General features: G+C 45.4%; 1 protein-coding gene across 2 annotated transcripts in view; it reads left to right on the plus strand.

The window, feature by feature from the left end:
• The first annotated feature begins 13,555 nt into the window (after positions 1–13,555).
• GALNT9 (polypeptide N-acetylgalactosaminyltransferase 9) overlaps positions 13,556–19,627 on the plus strand; it is a 225,139-nt gene continuing 219,067 nt past the window's right edge. Inside the window, exon 1 of one of the 2 annotated variants that reach the window (XM_084649613.1) lies at positions 13,556–13,983. In XM_084649613.1, the coding sequence (XP_084505739.1) occupies positions 13,740–13,983 (244 nt within the window). In that variant the 5' untranslated portion in view covers positions 13,556–13,739. The remainder of the gene's footprint in view (positions 13,984–19,627) is intronic. The other variant, XM_084649614.1, reaches the window with a different exon arrangement.

Below are 19,627 nucleotides of genomic sequence, written 5' to 3' on the forward strand. Positions count from 1 at the left end.
TTGTGTACTGCATGCCTGCATATGCTCACTGCACATGCACAGTTTACTCACTGTGTCCTCCTTGTGGTGTCAGCTCACAGCTTGGTTAATTTTCCATCCTCTGATTTTTAACATATACATGCTCCTTGCTTACCTCCCTCTTAAATGATCTAGGGGCAAATCCTGCCTCTTCTTTCATAGCCACAATGTTTACATCAGAGGTGGGCAAACTACGGCCCGTGGGCCACATCCGGCCCGCGGGACAGTCCTGCCCGGCCCTTTGAGCTCCCTGCCGGGTAGGCTAGCCCCCAGCCCCTCCCCCGCTGTCCCCCCTCACCCGCAGCCACACTGCCCCGTTGCTCTTGTTGGGCAGTGTGGTGGCGTGGCTGGCTCTGGCAAGGTAAGGGGGTGGGGAGAGGGGTATTGGATAACGGGCAGGGGGTCCCAAGGGGCAGTCAGGAGACAGGGAGCAGGGGCGGTTGGATGGGGTGGAGGTTCTGGGGGGGAGTCAGGGAACGGGGAGCAGGGGGAGTTGGATAGGGGTGGGGTGCTGGGGGCGGTTAGGGGCGGGGGTGTGGATAGGGGTCATGGCAATCAGTGGACAGGGAGCGGGGTGGGTGGGTTTGGACGGGGGTTTGGGTCCCAGGGGGTGGTTAGGGGCCGGGGTCCCAGGAGGGGACAAGGAGTGTTGGATGGGTTGGGAGCTCTGAGAGGGGCAGGAAGTGGAAGGGGGTGGATAGGGGGCGGGGGCCAGGCTGTTTGGGGAGCACAGCCTTCCCTATCCGGCCCTCCATACAGTTGCACAACCCAATGTGGCCATTGGGCCAAAAAGTTTGCCCACCCCTGGTTTACATACAACTCTCCCCATTTTGCTGATGGAGATATTGAGGACCAAGGAAGTTAAATGACTTGCAGCAAGTGACACAGTATATCAGTGGCAAATGCAAAAGATTCGATAGCAAGACTTCTGAATCCCAGTCTTATGCCTTCGGCCTCCCTGCACCATACCCTGTTAATTGTGTTGAAGATACAATGTACCCTGTTCAGTATGTGTCTATACGCTATTACCAGGAATAGTATTAGCACTGAGATAGGAGATTGCATGAGAGTGTAGGGTGATAGGTTTTGCTGGCATGAATTTGACTTGATCACAGTACTCAGGAGTGGGACATTCATGTCACCCCAAACAAGTGCCCATAAAACCTTTAGAGTGCGCCCAAGCATCATGTCCTCTGCATGTGCCTTACACCCTTCAAAGGTTTCTTCCACCTGCATAGAGGTTATTGGGTCAAGTGGTAATTCCTCATTTGAGTTCGGGAATATTGCTGGAAACTGTACTACTTCTACAAGTGGGATGAACTTTTCAAGTGTGCCTGTTGCAGGTCACCTGTGTCGGAGATGGCGTAGAGCCTGGTGATTTCGTTCGGAGTTGTGCAGATCTTTTCCTATGTGCTCCACCTGTACTGTGCAGGTAGTGCTATTAGAGACTAATACTGACACATATTTAGCATTAAGCTGTTTGCGGGACCAGGGTCTACATCACTGGTACTGCAGCCATTTCAAATTCACCAATAATAAATCAACACGCAGCTGAAAGAGAGCGAGCACCAGCATCAGATCTGAGAGCGTTCCCTGTCCCTTCACAGACTTCCTATGTGACCTTCAACAAGTCATTTAGCCTCTCTTTCTCTGTTCCCCTTTGTATAATAGAGACAATACCACCTCACCTAACCTCAAGGAGGTGAGGCTAAATTAATTAAAGATTGTGAGATGATGGGGGGCCATACAGGTATCTAAGATACATAAAAGATGGGGATTTTGCATGTGTTCAGTGCTAAAACCAGAACTGCTTTTGGCCAGAAATGGGTCTATTTTTGCTTTAAAATGTGCAAACCCTCATTTAATTTGAACTGTTCATTGCCTACCAACTGGCTCATTTTCAGATTCTTTTCAAAAAGAAAAAAGAAAACCTTTTGCACCGGGAATCATTGCCTTTTATTTGGCGCATTTTAAAATACACCAATAGATAAAAGTGGATTTGTCATCCCATCTACATCTATCAAGGCTTTTCAGTGGCTAAATTTCCAGGGTGGAATATAATTCTTTTTTTAGATAGTTGTTAATCATTTAAAATATTAGGAAGTCTTTGCTGCTAGAAAGGATTTGGTTTGCGTTGTCTAAAAATGCGGAACTGCTCCTTTAAAAGCAGACGCAGAATGCACAAAATGTTCTTCGTTTCTCACACACACAAGGTGCCCCTGAAAATAATATCGTAAACACATCAGAGCGTGCACGTTGGCTTCAGACTTGCCCAACAACAAGGCACCGCACAGCTAGACTTTGCTAAAAATGTCAGTGTCAAGTCTATTTGCTGAAACATGTCTCCTTCTTTCAAGCTGCCAGTTGTTGTTTCAAAATAAATGGAATCTAAAAATCTCATTATTTTTATTGTTTCAAGCCAGCAGTGGCTCCAGCTCTGCGGGTCAGAAGGTAATAATGCCATTGCCCCTTTGCTGCTGCACTTAGAATATTTAATCTCCTATGACTTTGACATAACAACTGGCTGCGTGCCTTAATTTTGTTGTGGAACTTTTGCTAGAGGGCTTCACATCTCTTAATAATGTGAACTGATATATAAACAAGGAAATAAATAAATAAATACTGCATTAGGCTCTAATCCGGCAAATGGGTCTTCATCGACAGATTCCCATTGAAGCCTGTAGGACTCCATGTATGTATAAGGGTCTCCCAGCACCGAGTTCATTTTAAGATCAGGATTTAAGACATTGTGGGCAAAATCTTGCTGGATTTAGGCATGCCAGTGGTCCTACTCAATTTATTGGGCATGCTCGTGTGGGCACGCCAAGCAGGATATGACCCGAGGTACCACAGTGATGAGGGTGGTATAAGAACCTGTATAGAATAGAATAGACTCTGTATTGTAGACATACATGCACAAAATCTAATGGAAATAGGCAAAAACACTTCCAAAATGTTTAAGTACCTCAAAGCATAGGAATGAAAATGGGACATTTGCCAGCCATTGGCTATATATTCAAAATGGCGCAGCTCCACTGACGTAAGTGGAGCCAGGCTGGTAGACACCAGCTGACGATCTAGGCCTTTGGACCTTCTAATCACCTAATTTAGAGTCAGACTAGTTTCTGACCCCATCTCCTGCTGAAAATAAGGGAGGAAAAGCATGAAAGGCAGAAAACCTGAATAATTTTTATTCAGGGTTTCAATTCATTGCATTTATACAGAGTCTACAATTATCCCTGCTTCTAGTAACTTGCGATGTCTACTCATTTAGCCTCTTGTTAATTTTCACCCTCCTGGCCTTTAAATTGTGTGTGTGTGTGATCACATCCTTCCCAGTCATATTCGCCATCCGCATATCTGTGTGGGGTCCAGTGTAGCTTATTGGCTATTCTGCTGGTTACAGTGGAGCGCTCCCATCTTCAAGACTAGCCTGGTAAAATCTGCTTTCCCCACTTCTTGGCACTGCTTCCTTCTGTAAAAAAGGCATCTAGGTAAAAGGACAGGCATAGACGTTAGTGAAAGGACACACAAAGAGGGTGACATTAATATGGAATTTGACCCAGATGGTACTTCCTGAAGTACTGCGATTACCAAGGTGCCTGTGATAAAATACCACTGGGGAGGCCAGCTGTGAAAATTCTAAGTTGGAACAAGGTCCGTGATTAATAGTTTAAAAAATAAAAAAGCCTCCATGCCTGGCTTATGATCTCCTTGCATTGTTTTCCCCTCCTCCTGACTTTGCTACTTTATTTAGCACCATTTCAAAAAAAGGACAGGAATAGATGGGTTTTTATCAAGGAAGCTTGGAGCCTCACTGTGCCAACCTGCAACTTGGTGTATTGCTATTGCTACCCATCCATAGGTGTCCCCTGGAGGCCTCAGTCCAAAATGATTAATTGAGTGACGATTTATTATTGTTTATTTGTACTATGGTTATGCTTAGGAGGTCCAATCATGGACCAGGACCCCAGCATGTCAGGCGCTGTCCAAATACAGAACAAAACCATGGTGTCTGCCCCAGAGAACTTACAATCTAAGTATAAGACAGGAGACAGCAGGTGGACACAGACAGATGGGCAGCACAAGGCAACAATAAGAAAGTATTCGTCAGTGTGATAGCCGGGGGTCTCAGCACACCAGCTGCCTAACCCTTATCAAATTTTGTGTAGGCATTATGGCAAAGGAGAGTTTTAAAGAAGGATTTGAAGGAAGATGATGAGGTAGCTTCTGTATGTGCATTAAGTCAATGCCTAATTATGTTTGTATATCTCTCTCTTATGTATTTTTCTTTACCAGAAACATTATAAATATAGCAGCTGCCCTTGCAGGCTTTCCAGCTTCGCTTTCGGTAGCTTGATAATGTTACCTGATCTTCTACTTACTGCAAGGATTTCCTAGGGAACGCTATAGCGAATTCGGAGGTAATGTTTTTAGTTACTAATACTTTGGTTTGCAACCTGGGGCTCACAAGCCAGCAATCTTCGAGGGAGTCTTTATAGCTTGAGTGGTGGAGGGGGTTTTCCTGAAACTTGTGTTAGGTGGAGGCTAAAACTTTTTTCTATTGTGACATTGGGCTCATGATATGACAAAGGGCAAGATCTAATGATTAAGGCAACTGGAAAGTTTTTAATGGTGAATGATCTATTTTAGCATATTAACATGTACTATCTCGATAGGAGACAATAACAGAGGGGAAATTAACAAGGGTCTGAATTTGTCTAAAAAGATGTGAGCTATATTAAAAATTGGCCTGAGTTATAGCAGTCATATAAATGAATTAAGAGCCTTGTAAAGTGTAAGCATGTGGGCTGAGTATTTTAGCCCTGGCAATTATTTATACTTTGTTTGCAGTGGCTGGATTATTGTCTTTTGAAATGTGTACTTGGATTGTTGCTGGGTTTTATCTATGTGTTATTTACTGTACTGTCTGTACTCATCAGCAGTGTAGTATTATGAACATGACAGCATTAGATCTGCATGGGACACTGTGCTATGTGTATTGTTCTATTCGATGTAGGTTTTTATTCAGCACTCCTCACTCTGAGCTCCTTCTAGTCGTGCATTAAGCAATGTGACTACCCTTCTGCCACGTGCTGTTTGTTCTCTCATCCTTTCTTTGGGGAAGAAGCATGTACAGTGGCGTGTCTTCTTTTGGTAGGGGTTTTTCCCCCTCAAATGTATCTGTTGCTGTGTATTTGTGTTAGAGAAGGCAGGTCAAAGAAATGCACCTTGCACTTGGCGTAGACTGTGATGAGATTGGTGATGGTCCTTAGTTCTTGGGGAGTTCATTCTTCAGTCTGAGACCATGTCTCAAGAAAGTTCTGTGTCCCACGCTGATGCACCCTATCCTTGTTGTAGAGAGCTCCATTGTGCCCAAGGAGCAGAGTTGTCGACCACCATCTTCATCCTGGAGCATCAGGCTCTTTTAGATCTCCTGGATCTGAGCCATGGAGTCCCTTGAAGATAAGGATGGATAAGATTGATCCTGATTTGATAATCTAGGGGAAGCCAATGTAGAGAGCAGAGGCTGCGTTTGATGTGCTCACAGCAATGTGTGTTGCTGAGGAGACACACTTCAGCATTCTGTACTAGCTGGAGTTTCTTAAGTTCTGAAGCCTTCATGCCCAGGTATATCACATTACTGTAGACCAGCAGTTGCAAATCCCATCTGCAGATCAAACCTGTACTTGTAATGTGTGGAATCTGCTGGTCATGCATCTCTATATTGCAGCCTTGATAGCTGGGACTGACAGCAGACTGCTTTAATGCATTTCCCCCAGCTTGAACATTAGCATGCAGTTTCAGAAAGAAGGACCCCATGAGACAGTTTGGAACTATGATACAAGCAGTTGTGTTGGAAACTTATTAATACATTATAGTAAGAGAGGGAAAATAGTGATATATAGACATCTTGCTAAAACGAAAAGGACACATTTGTACTAACTGCTAAAATCTAGAGTAAGAATAATATTAAGTGGTCTTATTGGAATTGGAAAAAGCCAAGAGTTAGTTACCATTAGGGCTTGCCTTGCAATCCCTTACTACCTGGCATTGCACTTAATGTGGTTTGTAGGTCCGTTGATGCCAGTGCTGCTACTCACAGTAGCCAGCACCATTCGCAGTATGTGTGTGTCTGCAGGATCAGCTCTATAATTAGCATGGCAATGAGGTGGGTATCAGTGAAACATCATGCCCTCAGCCATATTTCACTGTGTTGAAAGCATAGCAGAGCTGGGTTAGATCACTGCTCGAATGGGAGACCTCCAAGGAACAGCAAGGAAGTGGTGGTGTTCATGATGCACTATAGGTATCACTTTCCCTACTGAGTCAGCACTAAGCCGGTGCCCCCAGTTATCTTTTGGATGAGGTGTGGAAGGGTTAGGACACTCGTCTAGGGCTTGGGAGACCTGGATTCAATGCCATGCTCCACCACAGACTTCTTGTGTGACCTTGGGCAAGTCACTTAATCTTCCTGTGCTTCAGTTTATCTGTAAAAGTGGGGATAATAGCACTGTCCTACCTCAGAGGGGTGTGGAGGATAACACGATTGTGTAGCACTCAGATACTATGGTAATGGAGGCCATATATGTTAAATAGGTAGGAAGAGGAGGCATTTCAAATTACCTTTGTTCATTAAAGATCCCACTATGTTCTTCATAAGAGTCAGGTATTAATTCCAGAATCCAGTTGAGGCAGTTATATTATAGTCAGCTAAATTCCCCCCTGCAAGTGTCAACTGTAAAAAGTTTTGCCTTTTTCTTCCATTTCCTCTCCCAAACTATTGTTTAATGTAGCAAATAGGTGCTGCATTTTGGCCTAGGGATGGCTAGAACAATCGCTGTGTAAAAGAGACTCTGGGATTCTTTAGGAGGAAAGATGCTACATAAATTTAAGATTGTAATTATTGTATGTGCTGCAATACCTCTTCACAACAAGATGATGGCACCAGCACTGTATGACTTTGTAATTTAAGATAGAATTTAGGATGTTTACCTTTTAATAGCAAAGAATAAATGTAAGCAGGGTCTGAATGAATGCTTCCCTGAGCAGCTAGTTGGGAAGGGAAGAGACTATGGGTTGTTTATGTAAATACAGTTTGCTCCTGCTCTGTTTACATACTCATCAGATACAGCTTTGTCAAAATGATCAACTTTGGCTGGCGTTGGGTACAAATGACCTTCATACTGAATGCAGGGGTGGTGAAATATGGTTACCAATGTTGTAATTATTGTAGGAATATAGGAAAGCAGGACTGTGCTTAACCTGTCCCAAATATGGGGGGGTCACCCTCAGTAGAAGGAACCTCGTTAAGCAGGGGCTCTAATGTCAGAGCCCTGTGAAAGTAAGAGGGGAAGGAGTGGGTATAGGTATACCAGCCAGGAGGCTGCATACCACCAAGTGTCCTCCCTAGACTGGTTTAACATGTTCCTCCCCACTGTTCAAAGAATAGGGCTAAATAGGCTTCATTAGGAGCCTCTTTTGGTATTTTAATTGCTCAATCAGAGCTGAAACCAGTTGTGGTAGGACTGTGTTTTTGTCCTGCCTGCCCAGAGCTGGAAATCACTGAGAGCTGAAATCCTGCACAGAGCTGAAATCACTAAGAGGCTGGCTGGCAAGGGTGGCCGGTGGAATGTGCTTGCGAGAAGGGAAGAATTGTCTCTTAGAGGCGTCCAGAGGGTAGAGTGAAATTTTCCCAGGTTACTGGGTGGGGGCTTGAGCCAGTTTTGGATATATTGTTGAAAAGAACGCTCTGGATATTGAACCTGGCCCTTCTTGTTGCCCACTCCAACTGGCAGAAGGGTTGCATAAAATATTACAGAATATTAAATTCAGTCTAACTTGTATATTGGTAAATGCAGTTAGGATTTCATTATAAAGTGGTAGATGGTGTAGCATATATCGGAGTGGCCAACTTGCATCTGAGGAGGAGCCTGAATTTACCAATGTGGATTGCCAAAGAGCCACAGTAACACGTCAGCAGCCCCCCCCCCCCGTCATCTCTCCGCCCCCAGTGTCTCCCACCTGCCAGCAGTACTGCCGATCAGCACCTAACCCTCCATCCCTGTGCCTCCTGCCCGCCGTGATCATCTGTTTGGTGGTGTGCAGGAGGCTGGGGGTATTGGGGGGCGGCGGCGGGAGGAGGAGGAGCAGCAGACTCCGGGGAAGGGGCAGGGGCCTTGGGAGAAGGAGTGGAGTTGGGACCGGGGCCTGGAGCAGAGACAGGGGTTGAGCAGTGAGCACCCTGTAGCACATTGGAAAGTAGGCGCCTGTAGCTCGAGCCCCGGAGTCGGAGCCTGGACAAGGAGCCGCAGATTAACTTCTGAAGAGCCGCACGTGGCTCCGGAGCCACAGGTTGGCCGCCCCTGGCATTTTTGAAAAAAATAGCTACTGCTAGGAGCTATATTTGCAAAATTTCCTTCGTCAAAAAATCTGCTTGTTTTACTTTAAAAAAAATGCTAGTTTTCAAATTTTTTTCACATCCTAATCTTCTTTCATCTCTCTTCATGCCCGCTCTTTTTCAAATATTATGTACCATCATGGCACACCTCTTTAGATATGATAGATCAGTCTTCCTCTTACTGTTGTTTATAGAGCTCAGTTGGGAAAAAATGGGGGAAAATTCATAAAACTCTATTTTTTAAAAAATAAAATAATAAATGCCATCTATATGGTTGATACCCGCCCCCTTCCCCCCAGGTGAAATAAACATCAATTATTTTGTAGGGTTGTCAAAATTAAAATTTTAGATGAAAAATTAAAATTGAGAACATTTCAACTCTATTTACTTATCATTTGGTAAGCCCTAGCAGAGTGCCTGGTGCTGTACAAAACAAGACACACATGGATGCTCTTCCGAGGAACAGCTTACCGCTTAGAGGGTTGGAAAAGATGAGATGTAACCCATTATGTATCCTGAGGATTGTGCTAGGTTATGATTCAGTTCTGTGAGGTACAGAGCACCTCTGCCTTCTGGTGATATCGCATGATTGCAATCTTAGAGCATCCTTTTGTGCTTCTTTGCATGTTGGAGAAGGTGGTATTGTTAGTTTTTAGACGGTATGTTTAGATATCGCACACAAAGGAAAATACTACATGCTGAAATCTACCCCAAAACCCAATACTCCATAGAGGTGTGCTGGGCTGGGGGTAGAGGCTGGAAATGCCATCAGCAGGAGCTGCAATGGAGATAGTGTTCTTAGGAGGGTTAGCACGGGCTCATGGTCTCAACCCCTAACCCCCCTGGGTTAATGTGTGGGAAAGCAGAGCTGAGGAAGTGTTACATTCAGTCCAGAAGGCGGTGAGTTTCCTGGTCATTCTGAGCTCCTGCAGGAATGAATTCCACTGTGTCCACAGCTAGTGATGGCTCTGCTCCCATATCACTCTTGAGGTCAATAGTTCCATAATTCCTGAAGAGCCATCAGGAGGAGATTGTGGAAGATTCAGCCTTCACCTGTGACTTGTCCCATGAAGGGCTCTGAAGATGATAATGCAGCTATAACAGCTCACACCAGCTGAGGATCTGCTCCCCCAAACTTTAAATTTAGACTCAGCATTAAACAGGGAGTTCGTGAAGAGAGCTGGAGTGACAAGTGCTCTGAAACTTGGCAACCTAAGAAGGTGGATTGCTGCATGCAGAATCAGCTGAAGCTTTTCCAGCATCAGTGTTTTTGTGTTGCAGTAATCAAGCCTGGAGGTCACAAAAGCATGGATCACCTTGGCCAGGTCAGCATATGAGAGGCCTGGGTTCAGTTTCTAGGAAAGCCATAAGGCTATGAACCACCTTCACTGCATTAGGAGACACTACTCTTAACAGATTGTCTTTTCCTTTGCTTACTGTTATCTCCATCTTCAGCCTGCTGTTCTTCACTTGGGTGCTCATCTTAGCTAGGCACTGGGATTGCTGGAAGATGGAGGAGGACATCCACAGATGGGTGGCATTACACAACACTTGTGTCTTGTGACATCTCCCAGCAGCTTCAGATAGATATTAATATGGGTGAGAAGACTGAGTCCTGTGGGACTCGTGGAGGTAGAGAAGTAATTAACCATCACAATAAGAGGCAGTATGGCCTAGTGGATAGGGCACAGGAGTGGGACTCAGAAGATTTGGAAGCTATTCCTGGCTCTGCCACTTGCCAGCTGGGTGACCTAGGGCTTGTTCCTTGCTCTGTGCCTCCCTTTCCCCATTTGTAAAATGGGGATCGGAGGTGATTGGAAAATTTTTTACTATATGTATTTTCATCGAAATATGCTGTTTCATTGAAGCCAAAATCTTGTGCAGAGACATGTCAATTTCAACCAAATTTTCATCTGGACCATTTCTGAGGTCCAGAGCTATCCTGCCACTTCTGACTAGAGAGAGAGAATGGATAAATCTGACCCTCCCGAGAGGAAAACAGCCATTTTGACAGTTCCATTTCATGAAAACATTTGAAAGGTTTTGTTTTCATTCCAATATGAAATAAAAACAAATGTTGAAATCTGAAAAGTTGTCATAAAATGGAATGGTCAACTCTACTAATGAAACTGACCTCCTTTGTAAAGCGCTTTGAGATCTGCAGATGAAAAGTGTTATGTAAGAATTAGATGATATTTATTTGTTCAACATTCTGGGATTAGCCAGAGACAAGGGAGGAAAGCCACGTAAGCGTATTTCTATTACTGTACTACTGCATAAGCACAAAAGATTACTCAAGCTAACCAGGTAAAATGTTTACTTAACAAAAGAAAATACTGTTATGGCCTAAACCATATTATGGATGAAATTATGCCTTTCAAAGAACCCATTTAAAGCTACACTGGTGTGGAACACAAAAGGAAAAAAGAAAGCATGCTTGGTAAACTTCTGTGGTGGAAGAAGTGTTTTTTTTATTCACTCCTGGGACCAATTGCCTGCTAGAAAGGCTAAATCCAAAGTGAATTCTTGCAGCCAGCTTGTAAACTTGGAGTTTATAAGAGAAATACTGATGCTGACAGACTCTTAACTATATCAGCACCAGCAGGTGTTGCTATAATATATTAAATCATATAAAGGCATCTAATAAACTATGTTTGAGTATTAGTTCAGTGTATTTTCTTACATCAAACTGGTAGTTTCCAGGAAAATATAACTGCTATGACAGACTTTTAACAAAAATAGTACTAAAATAATGAAAACATAAGTTGGTCACTGGAAAGTTACAAAACGCAGTCCCTTGAAGTCAGTTTGAGTTTTGCTTTTGCCCTCAGTGAGATCAGGATCAGCCCCTACATTATGTAGTCTTAGAGGTTTTAATTTTTGTGTAGAATAAGCGTGATTAGTCTATTCAAAATAGCCCAGTCCTGTCCTGGCCGAAAGCTTATGCTCAAATAAATTGGTTAGTCTCTAAAGTGCTACAAGTACTCCTTTTTCTTTTTGTGAACACAGACTAACTTGGCTGTTACTCTGAAACCTCTTTGAGAGTGGTAAAGCTACAAAGTTCTGCGGCCCATGTTACGCCATTAAGCCAATTCTGCCCCTCTGCTTCACTGTATAGGGAATCTAAATGAGCCACAAAGGACCAGGAGAGAATTTCCCCAACGCAGATTGTAAGTGGCCCTGCAATGCCACACCTTGCAAACTCCAACATAAGGGGCATGCTGTGTGCAGGAGGGTGTATAGCATGGAGTGCTGTGGAGATTCTGTGCTGCAGTACAGCCCAGAGGCAGCCTTGGGGAGGCTGCAGTAACTTAGAATAGGCCCAAGGGTGCTCTTACACTGGGGTTATGATCCCTGCAACAGTGCAACATGGCATAATGCCAACCTCCCTCCCCTCCCCCTAGGGCAGCATCTTCTCTACGGTGTCCCTTAGGATACACAGCACAGAAGGTGGCTCTGGGAATCTATGAACGTTCTAGTTATTGAACAGCTCAAAGTTTGTGGATGTTCAGAACTGGCGTTTTTGTGTGGATCTGCGTTCTAGCAACCTTGCATAATTATGCTACCTTACTGGTCTGCCTTCAAAGAGGGATAGAGCCAGTGAGGTTTCTGTTGACTTGGAGGCAGAGCACTACTTAGCTGCTAGACTGCATTGTTACTGGCACAGAAGGATGTTATTATTTTCAGTCCTTAAGTCCATCAGAAGCTGCTAACTGAAGGAGTTTGTCCATCTTTTGTTAATGAGGCTTACGGCTTGGAGATCTTGTGGGATCTTTGGCTGGATGTTCAAATAGCAGCAGTGGCCTAGAGAACTTTTCTCCCTCTGTGTTGGGCAAAAAGGCTGAAACTTTTGAACGCAGACCTGTTCCTAGTTGTTCTCTCCTTTAGTTGGGATCAGTAGTCAACACACTCCACTTGGGATAGCTCCAGATAGGAAGTGTGAAAAATCGGGAAAGGAAGTGGGGGATAAGCACCTATATAAGAAAAAGCCCCAAATAGCGGGACCGTCCCTATAAAATCAGAACATCTGGTCACCCTAGCTATGACTGAAGATCATTAGGAAACTCAGCTGGTGCTGAATATAGCTGCCTTCTGCTTAGCGCTACCTCTTGCTGGGAGCATACCACCCTGACTTGAATTCATTTCCAGGTGCAATTCAAGGTGTGATGCCTATAAAACAGTTTCAGCCCTACCTACTTTAGAAGACTGTCTGTCTTTCTCCTTGCGTTCGTGGGCTGCCCAAGGTGGCTTGTCCTCGGTATTTTTGGGCTGGGGCAGGGCGTTCCCAGTGGAGAATAAAAAGAATGGCAATTTTTAGGATTGTTGGTTTAAATGCAAGAAATCGCAAAATCCCACAAATCCAGGCAGAGCGAACTAAGCAGCTTTCTCCGCCCTCTCCGGGGGAGAAGGCGGGATCCCATGTGCTTGACTCTCTCAGAAATCAGGTGCACTAGAAGGCACCTTTGTCTTGGATGGTTCAGACACAAGGAATCCTGCCTCTTGCCAGGGGCTCAGGCTGGGTGACCCTTGTGGTCCTTTCTCACCCCTAGGGCTCGGCTTCGGTCCCGTTCCCCTCCCCTGACCCGGTGGGGCAGCCGGTGCTGTGGAAGGCGGAGCCGGGCAGGCTGGCCCCACGGGGGGGCGGGGGGGGCTGTTTGCAGCCTGGGGTGAGGCGCAGGGACCTCCGGCTGCAGAGACAGGCTGCCCTGCCCGGGCTGCGGGAGGGGGACCCGGCGGCACCCCGGGGAGCAGGTTCCCAGCCGGCTCAGGGGCAGGGAGCGCGCAGGGGGGGCCGAGGCCGTTGGCTGTCGAGGCGCAGAGCAGGTCCCGCCAGCGCCCCCCCAGGGAGGGGGCAGAGGGTCGCCCCCCTCCCGGCCTGCGGAGGGGCGGAGCGGCCGGGCCGCCTGCCTGCCGCGGCGCGTCACTTCGCGGCGGCGCCGTGCGTTGGGAGGGGAGGGGGCGGCCGGCGGGGGCGGGGGCGGGGCGAGCCCGCCGCACCACAGCCAGCCGGAGCCAGCGCGGGCCGGCCGCTCCTCTCGCGCCGCGCTGCTGCCTGCGCGCGGAGAGCGGGGCGGGGGGGCAGCCGCGTGCCGCCGCGGGCGGGGGGGGCGGCCGCTGAGGAGCCGTTGGGCCGGACCCTCCCCCCACCCAGCTCCGCGCTGGCCGCAGGGGGGAGCCGCCCGCCCGCCCGCCTGCCCGCGTGGTGCTGAAGGACAGCTCCGCGCCGCCGGCCGAGGGGCACCGGAGCCGGCCCCGCCGTCCATGCCGCCGCTGCCCGGGCCGGCCCGGCTGCCATGCCTTGAGGCTCCCGGCGGCTCCCATGGCGGTGGCACGGAAAATCAAAACTTTGTTGACGGTGAACATCCTGGTCTTCGTGGGGATCATCCTCTTCTCCGTGTACTGCCGGCTGCAGGAGCGCTCCCCGGAGCTGGTGCAGATCGTGCGGAGCGCCGACCGCCGGCTGCGGAGCCGCCACGCCAAGGGGCTGGGCGGCCTGAGCGAGCGGGAGGCCATCCTGCAGCGCCTGGACCACCTGGAGGAAGTGGTGTACAACCAGCTCAATGGTGAGCCGGGGGCACCAGCAGCCCGGCCCCCCGCGGGAGGGGAGAGCGGGCGGCCTGGAGCTCGCTCCTCCCTGGGAGCAGAGCCGGTCGCCTCCAGCCCATCGGGGGAGCCCGTGGGGAGGGGTCCCGGGGTGGCCGCTGGGGAGGGGGAGGCCGAGTGTGGCTGGGGGGGGGGGTAGGACTCCCGCCTACGGCTTGCGGTCAGTATCGCCTGTTGGATGCGAAGGAGGCGGCCGGGGAGGTGGAAGTGAACAGAGGGGGCCGGGGAAGGGGAGGGAGGTGTGTGTCCAGGAGTAGTTGTGAATTCTCTCCAGTTTCCAGGTCTACAGGTTGCCCCAAAGTTTGTTGGTCAATATTTTTAAAGTAAGGGGTGGATGGGAACGGTGTGTGTCCGCACTCGGGCACAGAGTTAAAGATCGGATTTATTAGCAATCCGTGTGTAACCTAGAATCACATTGTCATGTCTGGTTTCAACATTTACTTTCAAAGCCACGTCTGTTACGTTCTTAGAGTATGCATCTTTTGTCCCATTGTTGATAGTCCCATGTGGTTCTTTAATGACACTGGCACTTAAATCTGATAAGATCTTGGGGGGTGATAACAAAGCATGCATCTCTTTTTTTTTTTTTTTTTTTTTTTTGCTGGACTCAGTTCTGATTCACCAGCCTTGAAAAATCTCGTTAGATACACAAATGAGATCATGTTCCATGATAGATAGAACATGTTAATTGATCAAAGTTACTATACCCATACTAGTCTTTCATACAGAAACTGGTTCTGGAATGATAAGTGCATTGAAATTTTTAAAGATTCATAAACTGCTGAATGTGAAATACTAGGGGATTAAGTATATAATTAAATACATGAGTGCTTTGGACAAGAAGAGAGAGAAGGAATAAATGTTACATTTACAATATAATGTAACATATGCCTTACATTTAGTGCCAGATAAAACTTAGAAGTATTTTTAAATTATAGCAAATGTGCTTGCAATTGTACGACTCTTCTTAATCATAACATTGATTTAACACAGGCAACTGCAGCCCCAAAATGCAGAAAAACTCTAAGGTTCGTGTATATGTATATTGCTGCCTTCCCCCCCCCCCCCCCCCGTGCTCTTTTCTGAATGAGGGTATAAATCTAAACAGTTTAGACTATTATGGTAATAAGTAGTGTACCCAGGCAAGTAATAACGTAGCACAGACTGTTCCCCCCTCATCTCCCTCACATATGCAAGTGTGTGTGTGTGTGTGTGTTTGTATCATATACATACAAATCCACACAAATGAGCATGAGAGAGCTGTGTCTACAGTTGCGTGTTTTACTAACAGCTCAAAGGAGATGTCAAGAATAAGCAAATATAGGGATAAATCCTGTCCCCCAGCTGCACCACAGCACTAGGGGGCCTGGACTGCAGTGGATCAGTCCCCACCCTGCGCCCAGTGAACTGTGGGTACAGGTGCCATAAGGATGCTGTAGTGGCTGCAGTGCTGCCGAACCACAGGTTTTGGGGCAGATTCCTTCTTTCCAAGCCCAAATCCCCAATATCCCAGTTAATTGGGCTATGTGCTGGGGATAGGATTTGGCTCTTAGCGCACTGATTTTTAGTGACTGCGTGCATAAGGTGTGACTCTAGGTGGAATCTTAATACCAGGGAGATCAGTCCTGCTTGATAACTTCTCTTGAAGTCAATGGGAGCGCTCAGTGTGCCAGGCATATAGAGCCAGGCAGGCACCACTGCATGTCGTTGCTGTGGGCTTGCATCAAACAGGAAGTTCTTTGTAATTTCAATTGTTTTTGTTGGCAATTTGCTGGGTATGGGGATCCATTTGTATTATATGCCATTTGGGCAACAAAAAGTCTCTGGGCCTTTGCTAAGTTACATCAGTGAATATTCAGGCCAAGCTCCACTGAAATCAGTTGAGTTGCCTTGGTATAAGTGCATTCAGAACCAGGCTATCTATGTTTGGGTTAGGCTCATGTTTTTTCTCTTTGAACATTATGACTCATTATTTAGCAGGAAACACTTCGCTCTGACGCTGTAATTGCAAGTAAGTCGCTTTATGAAAGTGTTATGTACTGTCTTCGGGAAAGCCCATGATATTAGATACAGGTTCAAATTGCTCCAGAGCTGTGCAGTTTCATCCTGGTACACAACACTATTGCTCTACATCTAGGTTTCCCAAACTTTGTCATAATATTTGTCCTCTAAGGTGAGCGAGAGTTCCTAGGCCTTCTCTAAAGTTATCTTTTGTTGGGACCAGTAATCCACTAGGGATGCAGACTGTAATCATAAGGGCTCTGATCCTGCATTCCTTGTACACATAAAACACCCAGAGACATCAGTGGGAGTTCTGACTGAGTAATGGCAACACAGGATGGGGCCTGGGGTCTGGCCAGTTCATTCATTTTCCCCCTTATTGTTGAGTCATTTCCACGTTGGTCTCAGCAAATGAAGAACCATCTGCTGAGTACTTAGTATTTTGGTAAGGTTACCCCAGTATTCCATACTGGGCTCTGATTAAGCTTAGTCCTAAACAAAGAAGACCTCATTTATATTTTCCATGAACCTGTCTGAAGCTCCAGTCACAGAGAAAGGACCTTCCATAGGGAGACCAATTTCATAGTTTGAAACGTGCTGGTCAAAAAACCTGTCTCCCATATTTGTTTCCATTCAGCCAAGAATAAACTTCGTAGAACTCACCTTCTCTAGAAAGGAGGGGAAAAAAAAGAGGGGGGATGGGGAGTTACATGTGTATCATGTGCCAGCTCAAAACTGTTCAGCTGAAGTCCCTAGGCAACAACCATATTAACTTTCAATTCTGAGTAAAATGTACCAATATCCCTTCATCCATGCAATGCCCACAGAGATGCCCATACAAAAGTTCATATGTGAAAGCCACTGTAAGTAAGTATAATCCTAAGAATTATATCTCATGAAACAGGAAGAATTTTTAGAATTGTATGAATAAGAATTGTAATGCATCCCTGTATAAATGTGCAAACATACATATTAAACAATTGTTTTCAATATACTGATCCTCTGGATTCCCATCATCTTAGAAGATACATATTTCTGAAAGCTTCCAGCATACCCAGCTGCTGCTTGGTGCAGAAGTAAGGCAACAAGGGGGAATCACGTGACTCTAGAGTTTACTTGATAGGGTTTATATAAATCTGTTAGTTCATGGCTTTCAAAATATCTTCTGTAATGAACACTGAAATACTCTAGCTCCTGTTCATCCATCTATGTATTATCCTAAATTTGTTAAAATGTTTCTTTTCAGTGAATATTACTTATCTAAAAGTCAACACTGATATTATGGCAGAAATAACAGACAGTGATTTATGAAATAGAATAATGATAATTTCTGATCGTTCTGTTTTTTTATCTTGCAGCACTATTTAATTGACTAGATTTTCCCTAATTAGTTCTGCATCTAACTCTGTTGCTAATAATTTACCACAGAGAGTGAAATATGTTTACTATCCCCAACTAGTGCATAAGCTTTCGTGCCAAAAGCAATTAAAGGGTCAGACTGCAATTTTACTGTAATAGCCTTTTTCCCTTTTCACTGTCTCTTTCCAGAAATACATAACAATCAATACAGCATGTAATTAGATTTCATTCAATCTGAAAAGATTAAGAGAGTTTTCATCTTGTCATTATGTATGCTCACATCATGCCTTCCTACCCATGGTTTCCTTATTAGACCTCTTTGCCCTATTAGGTTGCAGACGTTCAGGGATAACTTCTAAATATTCTCTTTAATTCAGCAGATTATCATTCTTTACACATAATAATTTGATTTTGTTCTCTTTGGAAAGATTAAATACAACCACAATTTTCAGTGTGATAAATGGGTCTTAAATTGCATATGTATTGCATGAAGGGAAGAAGTGGACATTTCACATAATTGCAGCACACAGACTTAAAATTATGTAAATAGCAAGTCCTGGACACAGAAGACTGATTCATGCAGGCTCTGACTTCTGATTTTAGAGTGTACTGGAAGCAAAGTGATTGCATTTAAAATTCAGTTGGGCAATCTGCATACTTAAGAGGTACAGCAGTATTTTTAAAAGGACAGTTTATCCTTTGCAGGCTAGGAACTGGTTGAAAATGAGCCTTTTCAAATTTCCATATGGGTGATAAGGGTTGGAAACAGGTTGCAAATGAATCATTTAAAATGTCCACATCAGATTTGTCAAAAAGAAGCTTTTACGGCTAGAGTCTTTCAGATGAAAGGTAATTCCTTTGCAGAAAGTAGAGGCAAAGCCATGTGTACAAGAGGGAGGATTAAGTGTGACTGCTAGCTTTGCATTAATGAAACTGCACCTTTCAGAGACCAGAGAGAGAGAAAAGGAGGACTTGTGGAACCTTAGAGACTAACCAATTTATTTGAGCATAAGCTTTCATGAGCTACAGCTCACTTCATCGGATGCATGCTGTGGAATTTCCACAGCATGCATCCGATGAAGTGAGCTGTAGCTCACGAAAGCTTATGCTCAAATAAATTGGTTAGTCTCTAAGGTGCCACAAGTACTCCTTTTCTTTTTGTGAATACAGACTAACATGGCTGTTACTCTGAAACCTGTCATTTAGCTTCAGTGGTTAGGAAAGCTCTCTCTTAGTTATTAATCCTCTGGTGAACACATAGATTGAGCCTCTTTCCCTCTTTAATCAATATTGCTCTGGGCTAGAAAGTTGAGAAGCTTATTTATTTATTTATTTATTTATTTTAAGAGAAAAATATTTCTTACCTACTGAGTTTTTCCAAAGCTCTCACTGCTCTCCTGGAAGAACACAATGGATGAAACCCTGGTCCCATTGACTTCAATGGGGCCAAGGTTTTACCTAATATATAAGTAATTTTCATTCACGTATGATACTGTGTATTGCAAGTACAATATGTTTAAAGGTGATGAGTTGTACAGTCATTTCAACCAGGGGGGTAACATTTTACGCCAACTGTGCAATGGTGTCAGTGACTACATGAGGCGCAGGCAATGAAGAATCAGGCCTGTATTTCCCATCTAATAGTGGGGGTTTCTTATCAAACATGTTTTATGCAGAACGTGTGCCTGATAGTAGTCTCGCACCTGTTTTACAGCAACATAACTCTATTAACTTTAGTTGAGTTCTTCCTGTTTTACACAGGCCAGAGATCAGCATCTGGCTCTGGGTGTTTTACATCTGGCAGGTTGCAGGTGATGAGTTATGGGGTTTTTAGTGCTGGTCAGACTACTTTATCCTTGGGGTTGGTGGTAGAGTGGCCTCTTCAAAGATGATGTGGACAGTCCCTGTTAGTAGGTGTCCTACGTGGAACAAGGCGATAGTCTCAGTCCCGACGGGACACAATGGGGGCTGGTGTTAGCAGTCTCAGAGCAGTAGTCAAGGACTGTGGACATGGAATCCGAACAACCTTTCCGTTCTTAGACTGGCCCCTCCACGTCAGGAAGCTAGAATGGCAGCTGCTCTACTGGTGTGTCTGAATCTGCTCTCTCACGCACATTTAAACTGGTTTACCTCTACTGAATTCAGTGGAGTTACTTCTGATTGACCCCGGCGTAGGACAGCGCAAAATCAGGCCCCATACCTGTTTCATGGATGACCAAGTTTTCAAGACTGTCTTTTGACCAA

This window comes from Lepidochelys olivacea (genome assembly GCF_965140295.1).
Source record: "Lepidochelys olivacea isolate rLepOli2 genome assembly, chromosome: 15".
Lineage (NCBI taxonomy): Eukaryota > Metazoa > Chordata > Testudines > Cheloniidae > Lepidochelys > Lepidochelys olivacea.